The sequence below is a fragment of the Anomaloglossus baeobatrachus genome, chromosome 2 (assembly GCF_048569485.1).
Source record: "Anomaloglossus baeobatrachus isolate aAnoBae1 chromosome 2, aAnoBae1.hap1, whole genome shotgun sequence".
Classification (NCBI taxonomy): domain Eukaryota; kingdom Metazoa; phylum Chordata; class Amphibia; order Anura; family Aromobatidae; genus Anomaloglossus; species Anomaloglossus baeobatrachus.
In genome coordinates, this window is record NC_134354.1 from 189384157 (window position 1) to 189407415 (window position 23259).

Here is a 23259-nt window from a genome sequence, read left to right on the forward strand (position 1 = left end):
GATCTGTAGTTCTGCTAACAATGACAATACAGCCTTTGGGTAATCTTATGTCTGACAGGTTTTCTTATTCCAGTAATGATTCTATTTGTTCGTGTAGAGATCATTACAGAAATGTCAGAATAAAGAGATTTTTTTGCTGGGGCTGGAACAATTTTCCACGAGAAATTGGTAAATTGTGAGCACATACGTTGCCTGGGATATTGCCATTATGATGTTTTTACTTGATAAATATGGCATTTTCTACAAAAGATAGTGTTCAAGATGTCCAGTAATATGATCCATTGTTCAGAAACCATTTCGGTTGGCTTGATCTGGATTGTTTTGTGCATTTATTCATCCTGCGGAAATAAATTAAGACTACTTTTAAGGAGACCAGCCTCAAGAAATGTATGAAAGGACAATTTCATTGAAGTTACAGCTCTAAAACTGGAGTATGCACTTCTGAGAGATACTGATGACATCTCCTGCTTTTAGAGTAAAGGCCCCGTCACACTAAGCAACATCGATAGCAACATCGCTGCTGATGGACAACTTTTGTGACGTAGCAGCGATGTTGCTAGTGATGTTGCTGTGTGTGACATCCAGCAACAACCTGGCCCCTGCTGTGAGGTCGTTGGTTGTTGCTGAATGTCCTGGGCCATTTTTTAGTTGTTGCTGTCCCGCTGTGCAGCACAGATCGCTGTGTGTGACAGCGAGACAGCAACAACTGAATGTGCAGGCAGCAGGAGCCGGCTTCTGCAGACGCTGGTAACCACGGTAAACATCTGGTAACCAAGAAGTGCTGTCCTTGGTTACCCGATATTTACCTTCGTTACCAGCCTCCGCCGCTCTCACGCTGCCAGTGCCGGCTCCTGCTCTCTGCACGTGTAGCAGAGTACACATGGGGTAATTAACCCGATGTGTACTGTAGCTAAGAGCAGGGAGCCAGCGCTAAGCGGCATGCCCTGGTAACCAAGGTAAATATCGGGTTGGTTACCCGATATTTACCTTAGTTACCAAGCTCAGCATCTCTTCCACGCGTCGCTGCTGGCTGGGGGCTGGTCACTGGTTGCTGGTGAGATCTGCCTGTGTGACAGCTCACCAGCAACCCGTGTAGCGACGCTCCAGCGATCCCTGCCAGGTCAGGTTGCTGGTAGGATCGCTGGAGCGTCTGACTGTGTGACCTCTCACCAGCAACCTCCTAGCAACTTACCAGCGATCCCTATCCGGTTGTATCGTTGTTGGGATCGCTGGTAAGTTGTTTAGTGTGACGGTACCTTTAGGTACAATGTTGTCACCAAGACACCAAGATCTTCTGAATTCCAGTGGTTGTCTATATAGCCTTGGAGCTTTTAATATTGACGGTAGACAGAAGTCCATGTTTTAACTCTAGACATCACTCTCTATATCGTGACTGACGTCAATGACTGCAGATATGTCCATGTACGCCTGAAACTAATAAAGATTTGAATGTAAAGTGCACACAACACCTTTATTACGGCAGTGTAACAGGAATCGGAAGGGTTGTATATTGCCATCAGGACCTCTCGGTAGTGTGGCCACCTTATTCTAAATATTAGACCCCATTCATCATTTACATTTTTTTTTAACATTTCTTTTTGTCTTGTCTTATTTTTTTCCATTTTTCACATTTTCTTTTAAATTCAAAATGTTACAAATTTCATACAAATCAGGCCTTTTTTCTTTTTGCTTTTGCTCTAGTTCTACTATTTGGAATACGTATTGAATCACCGCCCGAATCAATATATCGGGACCAGTCTTCTGATAATTTCACCTTTTAATGGCTTATGGGCTGTGCTATTCCATCTGCAAATTTATGAGTAGCTTAACAACTGCGTGTTATCAGTTGGCGACTACGCGATCTGATATTGTCCAGTCAGATCAAACTGTGTACTGATACATCCTCAGCTAATAACACCCATTTGTCAATGTATTCAAAAATACAAATATTTTTAGGAGGAAAAACGGGTGAAGAGAAAAGCACACAGGGCTAAGAATTAACGCTCTGGAATTGGCATTTCATAGAGAAGACCAGTATTTACTAAACCGTACATGTGAACTGACAGATCCCGCCCATAAATTGATTTGTCTATCTTAAAAGAAAAAAAACAAAGCTTTCAATAGAGTTAAAGGGGTTGTTTAACAAATCAAGATTTGGTTATTAACATTGCGGTTGCATATAGCTGGCAGGGCATGTGCACGACTTAGGGTATCGTCTCACTAAACGACGTACCAGCGATTCCGACCACGATACGACCTGGTCAGGATCGCTGGTGTGTCGCTACATGGTCGCTGGTGAGCTGTCAATCAGGCAGATCTCACCAGCGACCAGCCATCAACGACTGGTGTAACGATGCTGCGCTTAATAAATATCAGGTAACTAAGAAAAGTGCTTTGCTTTGTTACCTGATATTTACCCTGGTTACTAGCGTACACCGCTTAGCGCTGGCTCCCTGCACACGTAGCCAGGGTACACATCGGGTAACCAAGCAAAGCGCTTTGCCTAGTTACCCGATATTTACCCTGGTTACCAGCGTACGCTGCTTACACAGTCGGTGCTCGTTGGTCTCCCGCAGTCAAACACGCCGATGCGTGCTGCACAGTGGGAGACCAACGAGCAAAAAACGAACCAGAACAGCGTGTAACGATCAGCGATTTCACAGCAAGGGCCAGGTCGCTACTTAGTGTCACACACAGCGAGATCGCTGATGAGGTCACTGGTACATCACAAAACCTGTGACTCAGCAGCGATCTCGCTAGCGAACTCGCTATGTGAGAAGTACCCCTTATTCCTTGCTGACCGTGCATCTACCCAGGCAGGTATGTGCAGAGGTGACGTTGTCACCACTGCTGTCATCCTTATGTGGAAGTGACAATCACCAGACAACCATTTTACACTACACTGTGTGCACAATTATTAGGTAAGTGAGTATTATGGCCATTTCATAATTTTTCTACAGATTTTCCAACTATGGGCTGTATAAACTTGAATGCTAAGTGGATGAAACAGATCAGGTGAAGTGTATTTGTGTAATGAGGGAGGGGAAGGCCTAAGGATATCAACACCATTTATCAAGGTGTGCAGAATTATTAGGCAGCTTGTTTTCCTGTGGCAAAATGATCCAAAAATGAGATTAAAAGGGTTAATCCAGCTCAACAGTGAAGGGCAATCGGCATGCACGGGTCAGCGCTCTAAGTCGCAGGTAGCTATAAACAAAAGAAGGGATGATCCAACTTCCAGATTATAATTAAAAAGCTTCCAAATCTTTATTTATATAAAATCCAAAAAAGGGAAATAGACATGCATCAAAATATATTTTACAGTGAAGCCAGAGAGACAAAGGAAACGGCAACACGTTTCGAACACAGTCTGTGTTCTTTGTCAAGCTTGACAAAGAACACAATATAATAGACCAGGCACTCCGATGTGAAAAAAAAGGAAGACTTTTATTGCTAACAGCAGAACAGTTCAGTTGCAGCAGACGTTTCGGTCGATTCAGTGACCTTCGTCAGTAGAACTGGCTGTGTGTGAGGAAAAAGAGGTGTCAAAGGGACAATGGAGAATCCAGAGTTATATTGAATTGGTAAGGTATTGTATGATGTTACAAGTCAAAGAGGCGAGAATACTGTACACTGAAAATGAGGAAACAAGGTGATGAGCAGAGTCAGCTGCTCTTCACTTGTAGAGGAAATAATTGGGAAAGTAGCTTTAGGGATTAGTAAGCACCATGCAACACGCGATATCAGTCACTTGTGTATGGGGTAGAATATGCTGTGCGGTAAATATGCTATACACAGGGTCTATATTAGGGAAAGAAGTACTAGCCTTGTAGGATATGTAGGCAGGGATCCCAGCGCTGTGATTGGAGTCTGGTAAAGAATCTAGATGAAAGAGAAAGTTCACCGCTCGGAGGTCTCCCACACATGAGCGGTGGACCCCCCCAGTTTTATCATGTCGTGAACGTGGCGAATAGAATATCCAAAAAACTATTGTGCCATCACACTTTTTTTGCAGTGTTTCCGCACTTGAAATTTTTTTTCTGTTTTCCACTACACTATATGGTAACTCATGGTTTCATTTAAAAGTACAACTTGTCTCGCAAAAATCAAGCCCTTATATGGCAAGAATGACGGAAAAATAAAAAGGTTACGGCTCTCGGAAGAAGGGGAGCAAAAAAAATCAAAACAGAAAATCGCCTGGGGGTGAAGGGGTTAAAGGGAATCTGAAATAGGATCAACCCTACTAAGCTGTCTATATGAGCATGTAGGTCATAGAAAGCTGAATAAAATGATACATTGATATCTGATGTGTTATTTCAGAGAAAGTAACGTTTCTCTTAATATATAAATGAGCTGTTAAGATCTTTGGGCCAGACACTGATCTTCCTGAGAATCTGCCTCCAGGACTTATTTTAAATAAAAGTAGGCATTACCAATGTGAGACATATAATGACTGACAGTGTGCTCTCCTGTTCTATCTGTCTCTCACACTGGTAACTTCTCCAGATTCTCAGGGAGATCATTGTTCGACCCATAGATCTTTACTGCTCATTTGCAGATTAAGAAAAAAAGTACATTTTTCCTTCACCCTATGACGGCACCAGAAGAGAGAGGATCCGCCCTTCATGGACAGGAAACCTACAAGATAAAATAGGGTGGAACCTCTCCCCGCATCAGTTGGTTTCCTGTCGTTGAATGGGGAACCTCAGGATACGATGGCCCTGGAGGGCCTTGGAGACTTTTTGCTTACCCAGCCCCGGCGGTCGGTTATGGCAGCGGCACGCGTCCTGCTTCAGCCAGCACGGGTCCCCTGGATGCGCCACAGCAGGTCCACAGGAGCTTTGGCTGTGAGCGGATGCAAGCTGCGACCCCTCTTTGAGGTGGTAGCCACTGCCTTGCATCTCCGGCAGCACCGGGCGGCTCCATCTTTGATCACGTCACGTGTCCTGCACATGCATGGGAGCTTTTGGCGGTGCCATCTTGTGTGTGGGCAATGCGCTCTGGTTGCGCGTGTGCGGTCGCGCTGTGATGACGCTTATCCGGCCGGTGACGATCAGACCCGGAAGTGAATCAGGAAGCACTGGAGGGGGCTGTCGAGCGCCAATCTATTTAAAAATGGCAGGGGGCCACGGATCGGTGGCATATGCTCCAGTTTGATCCCTCCAGCTGGATGGACCAGGATCGGCATGATTAGCAGCAACAAGGGCTGCAGCCGTCGTCTCCCTCTGCTCCTAGGAAGCCCGAGAAGCAGCAGAAGCAGCCTCAGCATCGTCGAAGCGGCACTGGATCCGGTGGAAAACGGAAAACTCTCTATTAAGAGTGGTACCAGGTCCAGTCAGCAGAGCCATGACAAGCCGAACAGCAGAGGAGCCTCCAGGAGAGAGTTGTCGGATGGCTGCGCTCCTCCCCCGACCCGGTATTACCTCTTTACATCGGAGTGGTGCGTGATCTTTGGAAAAGTTCACTTTGTAAAGAAGTTTTTTCGTTTGTGTCTCTCCTCCTTACCTGTTGTATTAGGTGGGAAGGCAAAGGAAGTGTTCTTCCACAACCAAGAACAAAAAATGTGCCCTTTTGTAAAGAAAAAAAAAAAAAAAAAGGCTAGTCCATATTTGGATCAAAAGGCTCTGCAAGGATTGTATCCAGCAGACCCTTTCAGAGAAAACCCTGGGGTTTGCTTCAGATCTCAGATCCATTATTAGGTCTGAAGTAAGAAGCTCCCTTCAGTCCTTGAGAAAACCCCTTTGTAAGAAGCACAAGCATTCACGCCCTACCTCGGCAAGTTCAAGCAGATCAGAGGGAGAATATGGTTGCTCTGTTTCTGAATCTTCCTCCTCTTCTGACAGTGATGTTGGTGAGCAACAGCGTTTTCCTGTAGAAAACACAGACAAGCTGATTAAGGTGGTCAGAAGTACGATGGGCATGTCTGATGATAAACCGCAACATTCTAAACGTCGGGCCTTCCTGGTGGTCGACAGAGTGCAGTCCCTAATATCCAGAGAGTGGAAGAAACCCAAGAAGACGGGGTCTATACCTGGCAACTTTTAACGAAAATACCCCTTTGAAGAAGCCGCATGTTCCTCCTGGGAAAGGACTTCTAAATTGGATGTAGCAGTAGCCAAGGCATCCAAAAAGTATTCGATCCCCTTCAAGGACATGGGGTCACTAAAAGACTCCATGGACAGAAAAGCACATATATTCCTTAAAAATGCCTGGGAGTCCTCTGCTGGTGCTCTACGTCCAGCTATTGCTGCTACATGTACAGCGAGATCCCTGGCATTACGGCTGACTCAGTTGGAGGGCAAACTTAAGAGGAAAGTTCAACGGGAGGATATTCTGTCTTCCTTGCCTCTGATGCAGGGAGTATCTGCATTCCTCTCTGATGCATCAGCAGATTCAATGAGATTGTCTGTCAAATCGGTGGCACTTTCTAACGTGGCTAGACGGGCCTTATGGTTGAAATGTTGCCCAGGAGATCTGCAAGTGAAAGCCAAACTCTCCTCGATTCCTTGTCAAGGAGAATTTCTCTTCGGACAGATGCTGAATGATGTACTTGAGAAGGCGGGGGATAAAAAGAAGAACTTTCCGACTCCGTCCTTTCCATCCATCAAATGGTCCTTTTGCAAGAGACGGTACAACCGTAAGAATCCATCCAGGGACCAGAGTTGTTGGTCGAATCAGAAAAAGGAAGGAAAGGGATTCATGTTCAAGGGCCCTTCCCTGGAAAAGAGCTCCTTTCAATGACTCCCCCTCCCAGGTGGGAGGAAGATTAGCCCATTTTCTTCCAGCCTGGGAAAAGATTTCCTTAAGTCCTAAGGTTATCAGCATAATAAGATCAGGTCGAAAGTTGCCATTTCAGGGACCTCCAATTCCCCCCGGAAAATTTCTCCTGACATCCCCGAGATCTTCCCCTGGCGAACAGGAGGCTCTAGAGGTGGAGATAAGAAATCTGTTAGGGAAATCGGTCCTAATGGAAGTCCCAGTAGGCGAGGTAGGAGAGGGGTTTTATTCCCCTCTCTTTTTGGTAAAAGAACAAGGCAATACCTTTCGCACCATCATAAATTTAAAGGGGATAATCAAACATCTACAGATTTTATTCTTCAAGATGGAGTCCATAAAGTCCACCATAAAATCTCTGTTCCCAGATTGCCACATGACTGTTCTGGACTTAAAAGACGCTTATTATCACATCCCAATAGACCCTCGGTTTCAGAAATATCTCAGGTTGGAACTATCAGGCACTTGCAATACAGGGCCCTGCGCTTCGGCCTGGCAATTGCCCCACGGGTGTTCACAAAACTCATGTTAGAGATTACAGCTCATCTGCAGGGAAAAAAGGTCCTTGTAATCCCATATCTCGACAACTTCCTGGTTGCACAGCCATTGTTCCCTCATCCTTCAGGAAGTCTGGTAAGTTGAAACATCTGGGCTGGATCCTGAACTGGGACAAGTCAAGATTGGAGCCAAAACTAAATAGGAGAGAAAAGGCGCAATAGGGTCTTACCCGATATATTGAGCAAAATCATATAGAAGTGGTGCACTCACCTGATCGGGTTGTGCCAGTCACAACTCCTTTAACAGCAAAGAGTGAGCGCCTGAGCGGTCCAGCAGCAGCCCTGTTGCACAAGTTGAACGTCAAAAGGAAACTGGAGAAAAAACAGGTTTTTTGCCGCGCTTGAAGACCACAGACATTGGTGTCAAACAGATGATTCTTTTTATTTCATTCCTACGCGTTTCGGAGACCCCAACTGTCTCCTTCTTCAGGGAAAATAACCCTTTTCCCTGAAGAAGGAGACAGTTGGGGTCTCCAAAACGCGTAGGAATGAAATAAAAAGAATCATCTGTTTGACACCAATGTCTGTGGTCTTCAAGCGCGGCAAAAAAACCTGTTTTTTCTCCAGTTTCCTTTTGACGTTCAAGATTGGAGCCAAACAGAGTACAGACCTTCTTGAGGCTAACTCTGGACTCTGTCGTACAGGAAAATCGTCTTCCTTCCACCAAGGTAAAAAAGATCCACAGTCTGGTGCTTCAGACAGTAATGTCTCCAAAAATGTCTCTCAGGGACACTATGTCTCTCCTGGGCTCCCTGACATGAACCATTCCAGCAGTCCTTTGGGCCAAAGGGCATACCAGAGCCCTCCAGTGGGACATTTTGAGGAATCAGGCGATTCTGGGAGACAAGTTGGACAAACGAATAATACTGCAACCAGATTTCATAAGCTCCCTTCAGTGGTGGCTGGACAGGAGGAACCTAATGAGAGGGGTTCTATGGTCTGTTGCTGTGTCCAAAGTAGTTACCACGGATGCAAGTGTCACGAGCTGGGGGGCTCACCTACAAGACCATCTCATTCAGGGACTTTGGTCAACACAAAAGGCAGCATCTTCCTCAAATGTCGGGGAACTCTTAGTCATGGAGCGTGCAGTCCTAAATCGCCTGCCCTTAATGACAGGTCATCATACACAAATATTGTCAGACAATCAGGTGACGGTGGCTTATCTGAATGATCAGGGGGGCACGAGGTCCAGGGCCCTCATGACTATAACAGACAAGACTCCTGCAGTTAGCAGAGACGCATTTACTGTCACTATCGACGGTACACATAAGAGGAAAAGAAAATTACATGGCAGATTTCCTGAGCTGCACTTAGCTGAGACGGGGGAGTGGGTCCTCAAATAATCCATTTTCGAACACATAGCAGAAAAATGGGGTACTCCGGTAATAGATTTATTCGCCACCAAACAGAACAGGAAGGTTCGTCAATTTTGGTCTCTGAACCCCAGGGAGCAACCGAACGCTGTAGACTCCCTATTAACGAAATGGGACTTTGACCTAGCCTACGCCTTTCCCCCATTACTGCTACTTCCTACAGTCCTGAAGAAGATCAGGGACAACAAAGCGAGGGTTATTCTCATAGCTCCCTTCTGGCCAAAAGAGACCATGGGTTTTTTTGGCTGACTCAGATGTCGATATCCAGTCCCTGGGTTCTCCCGGAGATCCCGGATCTCCTTTCCCATGGGCCGGCCTTCCATCCTCCGACAGACAGATTACACTTGACGGCCTGGAATTTGAGAGGGCACTACTGAGTAGCAGGGGGTTTTCCCCGAATTTGGTTTCCACCTTATTACTAAGTAGAAAACCGGTGATCATGAAAATATATTGTAGATCCTGGAAAAAAATTCTGTCGTCTGCGGGTGCTAGCCTCACAAGAGAGGTACCAATAAGCTCAGTTTTGGAATTTCTGCAAAGAGGTTTAAAACAGGGCCTGTCAGTTAGTACGCTTAAAGTTAAGGTTTCAGCGTTAGTGGCCCTGTATAATTATGATCTGGCGGGGAACCGATGGGTGGCCAGGTTTATTAAAGCCAGTTCCCATCTCAAACCTAAGCGTATGCTAGCCCTACCTCCTTGGGACCTTAATGTAGTGTTGGCAGCCCTGACAGGTCCCCCGTTTGAACCTTTAGATTCTATGTCGGTAAAATTCCTCTCTTAAGACTGTCCTCCTGGTAGCCCTGACTTCGGCCCGCAGGGTCAGTGACATTCAGGCCCTATCAATTGACCCTCCCTTCACGCAATTCTTTGAAAACAGGGTGGTGTTAAGACCTGACCCAGCATACCTTCCGAAATTAGTGTCCAAATTTCATTTGTCCCATAAGATTGTACTTCCATCATTCTGTGATGAGCCAAAAGATGATGAGGAGGAGAAATGGTATTGTATGGATGTGTTTAAGTCAATACCTTCTAGTCACTAGTTCGTGGGGGAAGGATAAATCTTTGTCTTCTTTCAAGGTAATAAGAAGGGGGCTAGAACCTCAAAGGGTATGACCTCACCACAGGTCCTTCCACAGACAAAGTGAATCGTTTGTATAAACTTATGCTAATTTTAACAGAGGGAGGGGATATCTATGAATATATGATCTGCTCCATTGCAACTGTCAGTCAACAAGCAGCTCATTTTATAAAGTTTACTTTTTTTATTTCGAAACCTAAACATCTGAGATGACCACTACAGGTATGTAGAGAATCAGCCTGATAGTGCCATTATAGCACTGGCTTTAGGTTATATACTTTTGTCAGGCGCTCCTGTTTCATGAAGAGGTCATGAATCTGGAGTCTCTGACTCCATCACTCCACTCCAACAAGCCCAGCATGAAAAATACTGGTCTTGATGAATCAAGCCCACCGTGTATATTTGACATCTGATTGTAGCCTGATCCTTAGGGGCCCTTTGCACACTACAACATCGCAAGCCGATGCTGCGATGCCGAGCGCGATAGTCCCCGCCCCCGTTGCAGCTGCGATATCTTGTGATAGCAGCCGTAGCAAACATTATCGCTACGGCAGCTTCACATGCACTTACCTGCCCTGCAACGTCGCTCTTGCCGGCGACCCACCTCCTTCCTAAGGTGGCGGGTCGTGTGGCGTCACAGTGACGTCACATGGCAGGCGGCCAATAGAAGCGGAGGGGCGGAGATGAGCGGGACATAAGCATCCTGCCCACCTCCTACCTTCCTCACTGCAGGCGGAATGCAGGTAAGGAGATGTTCCTCGCTCCTGCGACTTCATACACAGCGATGTGTGCTGCCGCAGGAACGAGGAACAACATCTTACCGTCGCAGCAGCCAAAATAATGAAAATGACCGACACTACACCGATTATACGTTACCGACGCTTTTGCGCTCGGTAATCGTAGTTAAAACGATTTACACACTACGATGTCGAGAGCGACGCCGGAAGAGCGTCACTTTCGATTTGATTCCACCGACATCGCACCTGTGATGTCGTAGTGTGCAAAGGGCCCCTTAGGCTGGCGTCACACGGGATGATATATCGTGCGATCGCATGAACGATCGCACCCGCCCCCATCGTTTGTGCGTCACAGGCAATTTGTTGCCCGTGGCGCACAAAGTCTTTAACCTCCGTCACACTACTTACCTCCTGAACGACCTCGCTGTGGGCGGCGAACATCCTCTTCCCGAAGGGGGAGGGACGTTCGGCGTCACAGCAACGTCACACAGCGGCCGCCCAATAGAAGCGGAGGGGCGGAGATGAGCGGGACGTAACATCCTACCCACCTCCTTCCTTCCGCATTACCGGAAGGACGCAAGTAAGCTGTTTTCGTCGTTCCCGGGGTGTCACATGGATCGATGTGTGCTGCCTCAGGAACGACGAACAACCGGCGCACAGAAGGAGGAACGACTTTATGAAAATGAACAACGTGTCAACGAGCAACGATAAGGTGAGTATTTTTGCTCGTTCACAGTCGTTCGTAGCTGTCACCCGCTACGATATCTCTAACGATGCCGGATGTGCATCACGGAATCCGTGACCCCCAACGACATATCGCCCAATATATCGTAGCGTGTGATGCTGGCCTTAGTTTCACGCTCCACTAGACATTTCATGGCAGCTTCTTCTTCAATTTTAATCTAATTCAGAAAACATTATCTGTGTAGGTCAAAGAGAAATAGGACTTTCCGATATGTAGGCAGAGAATATGACTGGTTATGCTATTGAATTCAGACGTCGACTAGTGCTCCTCACTTGCCGACACAGGAAATGCTCTTCTAGTTTTTACATAACTAATTTAACCCTATAAAATTAAAATTTTAATTAACTAGACACATCTAGAATATGGAATCCAGTTTTGGGCTCTAAAGGGTTAGAGGCAGTTCAAAGGCCGGTAACTAGACTACTTCAAGGAATGGAAGGCCTCCCATGTGATGAGAGGTTGAAAAAGTTGGATTTGTTTAGCTTAGAAAAAAAAGATCTCAGAGGAGATCTCATTTATATGTATAAATACATGTGTGGTCAATTATAAAGGACTGGCACATGACTTATTCCTTCCAAAGACAATACTAAAGATCAGGGGGCACTCACTGCGGGTGGAAGAAAGATGATTCTGGCAGCTAAACAGAAAAGAGTTCTTTACACTTAGAGCAGTCAGACTGTGGAATGCCCTACCACAAGACAGTATAACAGCTTTTAAAAAAGGGCTGGATGATTTCCTTAGTACACTTAACATTGTTAGTTATAAATGACTTAATGACAAAATGTATAATTGGTGGAGAAAGGGTGAACTAGATGGACCTAGATCTTTTTTCAACCTATGGAACTATGTAGACAAACCATTTAACTACTTTTTGATATATGATCTATATTCTGTAGTGAATAGAATATAGCTGTAGGAGATTTCCACATCATTGCATTTTTCTTTTCTTTACATTGTACACAATGTCTCAGCAGTTTTAGAATTGGGGTTGTAGGACACAAAAGGCAACGTTCTGTGACCAAAAGTCTCGTGTAACTTTTCAGTTCAGAGCTATCTTACAATGTCATTGTCAGAGCCCGGAGTCTTTCTCAGCACTCCACAAATAGATGTAATTGAATAGTGTTCACTTAACATGTAATCTGGTTTTGGATTATCTTGTTCTTTGCTTATGTTTCAGTTTACCATGGAGAAAGCCAATGCTGAAGAATTCTATGAAGTTTACAAAGGAGTAGTAGCTGAGTACACAGTAAGTGTAATTCCGAGGCCCACAAACTGCCCCTTGTCCTATTGTCTGTAGGGTAGAAAGAAGATTGGGGAGATGGAAGACTACAAAAAATCGTTTCCACCTGCCCCTCTAATTCTGTCAGTGGGAAGATGAGCATGGAGATGAAGAAGGTTACAAGGATTGCTTCCATCTGATCCCTTCACAGTAGTAAACAGAGCAAATAAAGGGAGCACCGCACAATTTCTTGGTCACACGACATTAATATACGAGTTTGTTGCTTGCCTATAACCTTGGAAACACATAGTCCGCTAGTCTGCATAGAAGATGTATACACAAAATTGTAAGCCTGTAGTTGTCCTGTACCATGAAATTTTAGAATTCCCCAATGTTTACAACAGAAGGCCATCATTTCAGAGATTACCTGCTGTCAACAACTAGGCCCCAGCTAAGGTCTGTATTATCCATGACGACATAACAACCTAGAAACATTAATATAAGCCACTTGACAATTCATTATTATTTATTATTATAGCGCCATGTATTCCATGGCACTTTACAAGTTAAAAGGGGTTGTCTACATAATAAAACAAGTGCAATAATCATAAACAATACAAGGCACAGACTGGTACAGGAGGAGAGATGCCCCTGCCCGCGAGGGCTCACAGTCTACAGGGGATGGGTGAGGATATAGTAGGTGAGGGTAGAGCTGGTCGTGCAGCGGTATAGTGGACTGAGGGTTACTGCAGGTTGTAGGCTTGTCGGAAGAGGTGGGTGTTCGGGTTCTTTTTGAAGGTTTTTGCGGTAGGCTAGAGTCTGATATGTTGTAGAGAGTTCCAGAGTATGAGACATGCATCGGAGAAATCTTGTATGCGGGTGTGAGAAGAGCAGATGTGGTGGTAGGAGAGAAGGAGATCTTGTAAATATCTGAGGTTGTGTGCAGGTAGGTACCAGGAGACTAGGTCACAGATGTATGGAGGAGACAGGTTGTGGACGGCTTTGTATATCATGGTTAGGGTTTTGAACTGAAGTCTTTGGGCAACGGATAATGGGAAGTCAGTGAAGGGAAGATAATATTTATTTCTGAAAAATGTTAAATGGAGACAATATGTACAAACTGTAGATCTTCATGATCATATGGCTTCCCTTCAGTTTGGAGGTATTTTAGGCAAACATGTCATCATAAAATGACTTATTTAAAAAAAATATATATATTGTTAAATAAACATTGTTTTAAGATTTTATGGTCTTGTTTTCATTTTTCATGTCTGTTAAAGAGGTTATCAATTAAATATAATTAAACGACAACTCTTTTCAAAAGAAATCCTGCAATTTGAACTATAGAAAACAGATTTTTTTTTTAGTTACGGTATATAGTGTACAGTTGAAAACAGAAGTTTACATACACTATCTAAAAAGACACAGATGCATGTTTTTCTTATGTTTTATAAGTGGGGTGGGCTGAAATCCTTCTGAGAGATTTAAGAATTTCTGGTGAAAATGTTTATTTTATTTTCCATGTCACCATCTACAGTTGAAACCAGAAGTTTACATACTGTAGATCTAAAATACACATCTGCATGTTTTTCTCACTATCTGACATGAAATCAGAATAAACCTTTCCTGTTTTAGGTCAATTAGAAACCAAAATTATTTATATTTGCCAAATGGCAGAATGACGGAGAGAGAATGTTTTAAGGCATTTTTATTACTTTCTGCAAAGTCAAAAGTTTACATACATTTGATACCATTTCCGTTAAACTGTATGACTTGGGTCAAATGCTTCTCACAATAGTTAGTAAGAATTTGGGTCCATTCCTCATGACAGAACTGATGTAACTGAGCCATGTTTATAGGTCGCCTTTGCTCGCACCAGCCTTTTCAGCTTTGCCCATAAATTTTCAATAGGATTGAGATCAGGGATTTGAGATGGCCACTCCAAAACATTGACTTTTGTTATCCTTAAGCCACTTTGTAACCAGTTTGGCAGTATGCTTTGGTTTATTATCCATTTGGAAGACCCATTTCCGCCCAAGCTTTAAGTTCCTGGGTGATGTCCTGATGTGTTGCTTCAGTATTGACACATAATCTTCTTTCCTCATGATGCCATCTATTTTGTGAAGTGCACCAGTCCCTCCTGCAGCAAAACAACCTCACAACATGATGCTTTCACCCCCATGTTTCACAGTTGGGACGTTGTTCTTAGGCTTCAAAGCTTTTCCCTTTCTCATCCAAATGTAATGATTGTCATTGTGGCCAAATTGTTCAATTTTATTTTTGGCAGACCGCAGGACATGTCTCCAAAAATGAAGGTCTTTGTTCCTGTGTACATTAGCAATCATTAATCTGGCTTTTTTATGTTTCTTTTGGAGTATTGGCTTCTTCCTGGCAGAGTGGCCTTTAAGCCCATGTTGATAAAGTACTCGTTTCACTGTGGATAATTTACCAGCTTCCGCCTGCATCTCCACAAGTTTTTTTTACTTTTGTTCTTGGTTGATATGTACATGTCTGAGCAAAACACGTTTGGCTGGAGATTCTCATCTTGTTTTTACTTGCGTATAATTGTTTGTACAGATGAATGAGGCATCTTCAGGTATCTGGAAATTGCACCCAAGGATGAACCAGTCCACAATTCTGTTCCTGAGATCTTGGCTGATTTCTTTTGACTTTCCCATGATGCTATACAAAGAAGCAGTGTGTTTCAGGTGTGCACTAAAATACTTCCACAGCTGTGTCTCTAATTAACTTAGATATTGCCACTAAATCAGAAGTTTCCAAAGACATGTCTTCATCATATGGGCTGTCTCATGTTGTTTAAAGGCATAGTACTCTTAAGCGGGCTTTACACGCAACGGCATTGCTAAAGAGATGTCGTTGGGGCCACGGAAATCGTGACGTACATCCAGCCTCGTAAGCAACATCGTTGCATGTGAAACGCACGAACGACCATTAACGATCAAAATTACTCACCATTTCGTTGATCGTTGTCCGCTTGTTCTAATCCCGATTATCGTTGCTGTTGCAGGACGCAGATAGTTCATCGTTCCTGCGGCAGCACACATTGCTGTGTGACACTGCAGGAACGAGGAACATCATCGTACCTGCGGCTGCCCGCAATGAGGAAGGAAGATGGTGGCCGGGAAGTTCGGCCCGCTCATCTCCGCCTCTCCGCTTCTATTGGGTGGCCGCTTAGTGACGCCGCTGTGACGCCGAATGAACCGCCCCCTTAGAAAGGAGGCGGTTCGCCAGCCGCAGCGACGTCGCTAAGCAGGTAAGTATGTGTGACGTGTGTAAGCGATGTTGTGCGCCACGGGCAGCGATTTGCCCGTGACGCACATCCGACGGGAACGGGTGCTTTCACCAGCGAAATTGCTAGCGATGTCGCTGTGTGTAAAGCCCGCTTAAGTGTATGTAAACTTTTGACTTTGCAGAAAGTAATAAAAATGCCTTAAAACATTCTTTCCCTTTCATTATTCTGACATTTGTCAAATATAAATTATTTTGGTTCCTAATTGACCTAAAACGAGAAAGGTTTATTCTGATTTCATGTCAGATAGTGAGAAAAACGTGTGTACAGTCAGGGCCAGAAATATTTGGACAGTGACACAAGTTTTGTTATTTTAGCTGTTTACAAAAACATGTTCAGAAATACAATTATATATATAATATGGGCTGAAAGTGCACACTCCCAGCTGCAATATGAGAGTTTTCACATCCAAATCGGAGAAAGGGTTTAGGAATCATAGCTCTGTAATGCATAGCCTCCTCTTTTTCAAGGGACCAAAAGTAATTGGACAAGGGACTCTAAGGGCTGCAATAAACTCTGAAGGCGTCTCCCTCGTTAACCTGTAATCAATGAAGTAGTTAAAAGATCTGGGGTTGATTACAGGTGTGTGGATTTGCATTTGGAAGCTGTTGCTGTGACCAGACAACATGCGGTCTAAGGAACTCTCAATTGAGGTGAAGCAGAACATCCTGAGGCTGAAAAAAAAGAAAAAATCCATCAGAGAGATAGCAGACATGCTTGGAGTAGCAAAATCAACAGTCGGGTACATTCTGAGAAAAAAGGAATTGACTGGTGAGCTTGGGAACTCAAAAAGGCCTGGGCGTCCACGGATGACAACAGTGGTGGATGATCGCCGCATACTTTCTTTGGTAAAAAACACCAAAAAACTAAGCTGTGACAAATGTTCAATAAACAGGCAACATTACAAGCATGTGAATTGCAGCCTCAAGACTAGAAAAAAACCAAGGAGAAAATTGTAGAAAAAATACCCTGACTATAAATAAATAAATTTATTTATTTATAGTCAGGGTATTTTTTCTACAATTTTCTCCTTGGTTTTTTTTATACTTTCTTTGGTGAAGAAGAACCAGTTCACAACATCAACTGAAGTCCAGAACACTCTCAGTGAAGTAGGTGTATCTGTCTCTAAGTCAACAGTAAAGAGAAGACTCCATGAAAGTAAATACAAAGGGTTCACATCTAGATGCAAACCATTCATCAATTCCAAAAATAGACAGGCCAGAGTTAAATTTGCTGAAAAACACCTCATGAAGCCAGCTCAGTTCTGGAAAAGTATTCTATGGACAGATGAGACAAAGATCAACCTGTACCAGAATGATGGGAAGAAAAAAGTTTGGAGAAGAAAGGGAACGGCACATGATCCAAGGCACACCACATCCTCTGTAAAACATGGTGGAGGCAACGTGATGGCATGGGCATGCATGGCTTTCAATGGCACTGGGTCACTTGTGTTTATTGATGACATAACAGCAGACAAGAGTAGCCGGATGAATTCTGAAGTGTACCGGGATATACTTTCAGCCCAGATTCAGCCAAATGCCGCAAAGTTGATCGGATGGCGCTTCATAGTACAGATGGACAATGACCCCAAGCATACAGCCAAAGCTACCCAGGAGTTCATGAGTGCAAAAAAGTGGAACATTCTGCAATGGCCAAGTCAATCACCAGATCTTAACCCAATTGAGCATGCATTTCACTTGCTCAAATCCAGACTTAAGACGGAAAGACCCACAAACAAGCAAGACCTGAAGGCTGCGGCTGTAAAGGCCTGGCAAAGCATTAAGAAGGAGGAAACCCAGCGTTTGGTGATGTCCATGGGTTCCAGACTTAAGGCAGTGATTGCCTCCAAAGGATTCGCAACAAAATATTGAAAATAAAAATATTTTGTTTGGGTTTGGTTTATTTGTCCAATTACTTTTGACCTCCTAAAATGTGGAGTGTTTGTAAAGAAATGTGTACAATTCCTACAATTTCTATTAGATATTTTTGTTCAAACCTTCAAATTAAACGTTACAATCTGCACTTGAATTCTGTTGTAGAGGTTTCATTTCAAATCCAATGTGGTGGCATGCAGAGCCCAACTCGCGAAAATTGTGTCACTGTCCAAATATTTCTGGACCTAACTGTATAAGTGTGTGAAAAATATGTGTATATTTAGATAGTGTATGGAAACCTCTGGTTTCAACTGTAGATGGTGACATGGAAAATAAAATAAACATTTTCACCAGAAATTCTTAAATCTCTCAGAAGGATTTCAGCCCCCACGCTCCCGTCACTCACAAAAAAATATTTCTAAGCACATACTCTACTTCAAAGACAAGTCCAGTATTACTTTTATATGTCCAGTGTGTTCCTCCGTTACTGAGAAATCAGCGTTGGAATTGGTATGCAAATGAGGCTGAAGACCTATTTGCAGATCCGAAACTTCTGTCACTCCAGGAGGCATCAGTGCTTCATGGGAAATAGAACTGGAGTGACAGTGGCTTCTAATTGGTCATGTAATTGTATTGCTGGAGTTGTCTGTTAAATAGCTATATGTGCAAATATATAGTTTGGGGGTGAAATCCTGCAGACAGATACACTCTGATTTTGCTTCTGCGGAATGTCTTTTTTTTTGTCTCAGAAATCCGTTTATTCTGTGGCATTACAATTGAGAAAATGGAGTGAAGCATGGACGAGCAGGATTGAAGTGCATTGACAGTAATAAAGAGCCATTGAATATAGAAACCTCCATTTCCGTACCATAGGCCCTCCCTATTCTATGCGGTCTGTTCTATTCTGCACAGTAATGCGTTACTAACACCTGTGAGGTCTATCAAATCTTAAAACCATTATAAGCTCTGCCTCATATTGTCATAGTCAGTTTTTAGTTGTGGATTGAATATGATCACTTGTTTTCTTTCTAACTTCCATTATGCATCCAGAATATTGATATATTACCAAGTAACTGGAAAATAACTTGCTTTTCCCTAGGAAATGGTGGTTGAACTATGCGCTGGTCCTTGTTTAGCTATGGAAATACAAGCGACTGATGCCCCAAAGTCATTTAGAGAGTTTTGTGGACCTGCAGATCCTGTAAGTAAATCACTCCGAAGGATTATAAACATTTTTTGTATAGATCATATTATACACTTTATCATAGTTATAAGAACCTAACTTATAGTTTTGTTACACAGCAAAACTGCAAAAATTTGCATTTAAAAAAGATGTTGTCCTACTGATGTCAACATTTGCACAGTATTAGTCTTTTGTATTCACAAGTGACGGGAATGCTATGCCCACCTGGAGAAGTGGATTCTATAAGTCGTAGGTCTGGAATAGCCGGACGGACAAGATACGTTGGTACAGCATGGTCCAACTGAGTTGGAATAAAGGAAAATGTTTCCAACTAACCATCCAAGAATTTAATACAGTGCCTTGCGAAAGTATTCAGCCCCCTTAAATTTTTCAACCTTTTCCCACATTTCAGGCTTCAAACATAAAGATAAAAATGTTAATGTTATGGTGAAGAATCAACAGCAAGTGGGACACAATTGTGAAGTTGAACAAAAATGATTGCTTATTTTAAACTTTTTTTAAAAAATAACTGAAAAGGGAGGCGTGCAATATTATTCGTCCCCTTTAAGTTAATGCTTTGTAGCGCCACCTTTTGCTGCGATTACAGCTCCAAGTCGCTTTGGGTATGTCTCTATCAGTTTTGCACATCGAGAGACTGAAATTCTTGCCCATTCTTCCTTTGCAAACAGCTGGAGCTGAGTCAGGTTGGATGGAGAGTGTTTGTGAACAGCAGCTTTCAGCTCTTTTCAGATTTTCGATTGGATTCAGGTCTGGACTTTGACTTGGCCATTCTAACACCTGGATACGTTTATTTGTGAACCATTTCATTGTAGATTTTGCTTTGTTTGGAATCATTGTCTTGTTGAAAGACAAATCTCTGTCCCAGTCTCAGGTCTTTTGCAGACTCCAACAGGTTTTCTTCAAGAATGGTCCTGTATTTGGCTCCATCCATCTTTCCATCAATTTTAACTATCTTCCCTGTCTCTGCTGAAGAAAAGAAGGCCCAAACCATGATGCTGCCACCACCATGTTTGACAGTGAGGATTGTGTTTTCAGGGTGATGAGCTGTGTTGCTTTTACACCAAACATATCGTTTGGTATTGTGCCCAAATAGTTCGCTGTTGGTTTCATCTAACCAGAGCACCTTCTTCCACATGTTTGGTGTGTCTCCCAGGTGGCTTCTGGCAAACTTTAAGCAACACTTTTTATGGATATTTTTGAGAAATGGCTTTCTCCTTGCCACTCTTCCATAAAGGGCAGATTTGTGCAGTGTACGACTGATTGTTGTCCTATGAACCGACTCTCCCACCTCAGCTGTAGATCTCTGCAGTTCATCTAGAGTGATCATGGGCCTCTTGGCTGCATCTCTGATCAGTCTTCTCCTTGTTTGGATGGATGGCCGGGTCTTGGTAGTTTGCAGTTGGTATGATACCCCTTTCATTTCAATATGATCACTTGCACAGTGCTCCTTGGGATGCTTAAAGTTGTGGAAATCTTTTTGTAACCAAATCTGGCTTTAAACTTCTCCACAACAGTATCTCAGACCTGTCTGTTGTGTTCCTTGGTCTTCATGATGCTATCTGTGCTTTAAACAGAATACTGAGACTATCACAGAGCAGGTGCATTTATACGGAGACTTCATTACACACAGGTGGATTATATTTATCATCATCAGTCATTTTGGACAACATTGGATCATTCAGAGATCCTCAATGAACTTCTAGAGTGAGTTTTCTGCACTGAAAGTAAAGGGGATGAATAATATTGCACGCCCCAATTTTCAGTTTTTTATTTTTTTTAAAAAGTTTAAAATGAGCAATAAATTTCATTCAACTTCACAATTGTGTCCCACTTGTTGTTGATTCTTCACCATAACATTAACATTTTTATCTTTATATTTGAAGCCTGAAAAGGAAAGTCCAGCACTCTTGTTCAAATATAAAAAGTTTGAATCCTTTATTTAATAACATTAAAATCCAATATGATCAAAAAAGCTAGTAAGAAAAGAGTAGCCTTATGGCTCATAAGGCTTCCTTTTATACTGATTATTTTTTGTATTATTTTGGATTGTAATCTTATTAAATAAAGGATTTAGATTTTTTACATTTCAAGATGAGTGCAGGATCTTCCTTTTTTGCCAACAACTGATTGAGACCAGCTGGACAGCACGTGGACGGCAGGACTGAATGACATGTAGAATAGCATGGAACAGTGGAGGTGTATAATTTGGATAGCACATGGAATAGTAGAGCTGGATTTTCTTGTTGGCACCTAAGACAAAGAATGGTAGAGCTGAGTGTGCTGGATATCACTTTGGTTATGAAACAGCAGAATCTAGATGTAACACTCGTGGCTGGTGTAGAGACAGTGAGCGGAATTAGTGGACTCACTGGACCACAGGGATGACCTGGGCTTACCCTTTAGTGGAAGGAGCTTAACTAAGTGCCCACTGCGAGGCAGGCGCCAGGTACCACTCCCAGGGTAGTGACCGGGACCGGTGGCAGCTGACCCCCAGGACTGGTGATGGACTCAGGAATAGACAGGTACAGGCGGGGTGTCTGAGTCAGGCTGGACAGGTTGTTAAAGACAGGAACGGCTGGGATAGACAGGTATGGGAAGGCAATTACTGGTAACGGACACAGAGATAACTGGACAGGAACTCAAGACCTAACAACTAGCTAACTAGCAGACTAGAACAGTGACTGACTAACTAGAGGTGTTGCGCAGGTACCTCCCTTAATGGGAGGATGCCTTAAATACACTGTGCCTCTCAGCCATAGGCTGAGAAGCATTTCCTGGAAGTAGCACTCCAGCCCTTAAGAAGGAAGGCTGGTATGCGCGCACGCTGCTTAGGTGTACAGCAGGGAACCCTGTGTGGCATGTACAGGGCCTAGAAGGGTAAGGATGCAACAGCACATGTGGATAGCCGGGGGAGTGCGAGGTAGGACGCGACACGTTCGAGGCGGTGAGTAAGTCGGCGTTTCTGCAGAGACACCAGCACTACACTAGATATGCAAGATGGCACCTTGGTCACGGAACAGCTTAGCTAGATCTACAGATAGGCACCTTGGAACAGCAAAGCTGATTATGTCTGGTACATTGAAACAGCATTTCCAAGCATGCAACAGTTACCTTGGAACATCATAGCTGAGTATGGGGACAGGCGCCTTGCAGCAACGGTGCCGAGTTGGTTGACAAACACCTTGGAACAAAAGGGCTAAGCATGTGGACAGGCACCTTGGAACAGAAGAGCCACGTATATGGAGAGGACAGCAAAGCAGAGTATGCGACAGGCACCTTGGACTTGGAATAAAGGCAGAAAATGGACTACTGACAACTTTAAAGGCAGTTGGTCCTCCTAAATTGTCAGTATAAACTAGGATCACAGCCTTCTAGGGGATATTTCAACAATAAAAATGTCACCTTTAGTGTTCTAACGGCTGTCTCCGTTATGCAGAAAATGAAGTTTAGTCAGTCATTCTAATTAGGGTGCTTGATGCACCCCGAGGGTGGCCAAGAGGCTCCATGCATTGTATCGGCTACTGGTCTTGTTTGCCCCACCTGCCTTAATGGTGATTGACAGCACAGTGTTACCTGACAGTTCTCTGAAGATAATACTCACTAGCTATTACAACATTTAAGGTGCTATCTTTCTAAGGGCTACATCCCCTATACGGCTGTATGGATATTTTATTCTGACAGTTAGGGCTGACAGATTTGCTTTAAATCCCATTAACAAATAGAAAATGGTGCCAAGTTATGGTGGCAGGTGCTAAGGCTAATGACTTTCTAAAAATAAGACGATGGTCTAGTTAACAGAAATCAGACAAATGGATCCGTGTAGATGGATCAGATAGTTTGACAGAGTATACTGTTACTACACAGACAACTCCCGACCTCAGTAGAGTGCATTTCTGTAAATGATAGTGGTAAAGTGCACGGCGGGTAGAATGCAATATACAGCCATATCTGAATATAGAAATGTAATGAACTGAAATATACATAGTCAACAAATGCAAAGTGTCACTTAAAGCTGTAAAAGTGTCAATCTGGTCAATGATCTGTGAAATGTACACACTCATAGACCAGAGAGAGAAAAAGTCACTTTCACTGTAAGGGTGGACATGAGTAAAGGGCAGAAAGTAGACAAATGAAATAAAATCTCAATACAGGAGTAACAGGAACAGTAGTGGAAGGATAGGTAATTATTTCATAGTATTCCATAGTATGTAGGGGTTGTCTCATCTTTTTGCTTCAGTAGTGCCGTGCTCTTCTACCTCCTGGCTACTTAGTTGCCAGGGGCAGTGCGCACCCGAAGAATGACCATATTGGAGCAGAATCATGGTCGAAACATCAGTCTGATGTGAGCTCCATAACTCAGAGTTTTGCTTGCCTAAATAAGTAGCTAC

The 23259-nt window shown here is 43.5% G+C and overlaps 1 protein-coding gene across 1 annotated transcript in view; it reads left to right on the forward strand.

Annotated features, from left to right (window-relative positions):
• The window catches only part of NME7 (NME/NM23 family member 7), a 250952-nt gene that overhangs the window by 157196 nt on the left and 70497 nt on the right, over positions 1 to 23259 (forward strand). Inside the window, exons 9-10 of the mRNA XM_075335553.1 lie at positions 12442 to 12510; positions 18767 to 18868. Coding sequence (XP_075191668.1) covers positions 12442 to 12510; positions 18767 to 18868 — 171 coding nt within the window. The remainder of the gene's footprint in view (positions 1 to 12441; positions 12511 to 18766; positions 18869 to 23259) is intronic.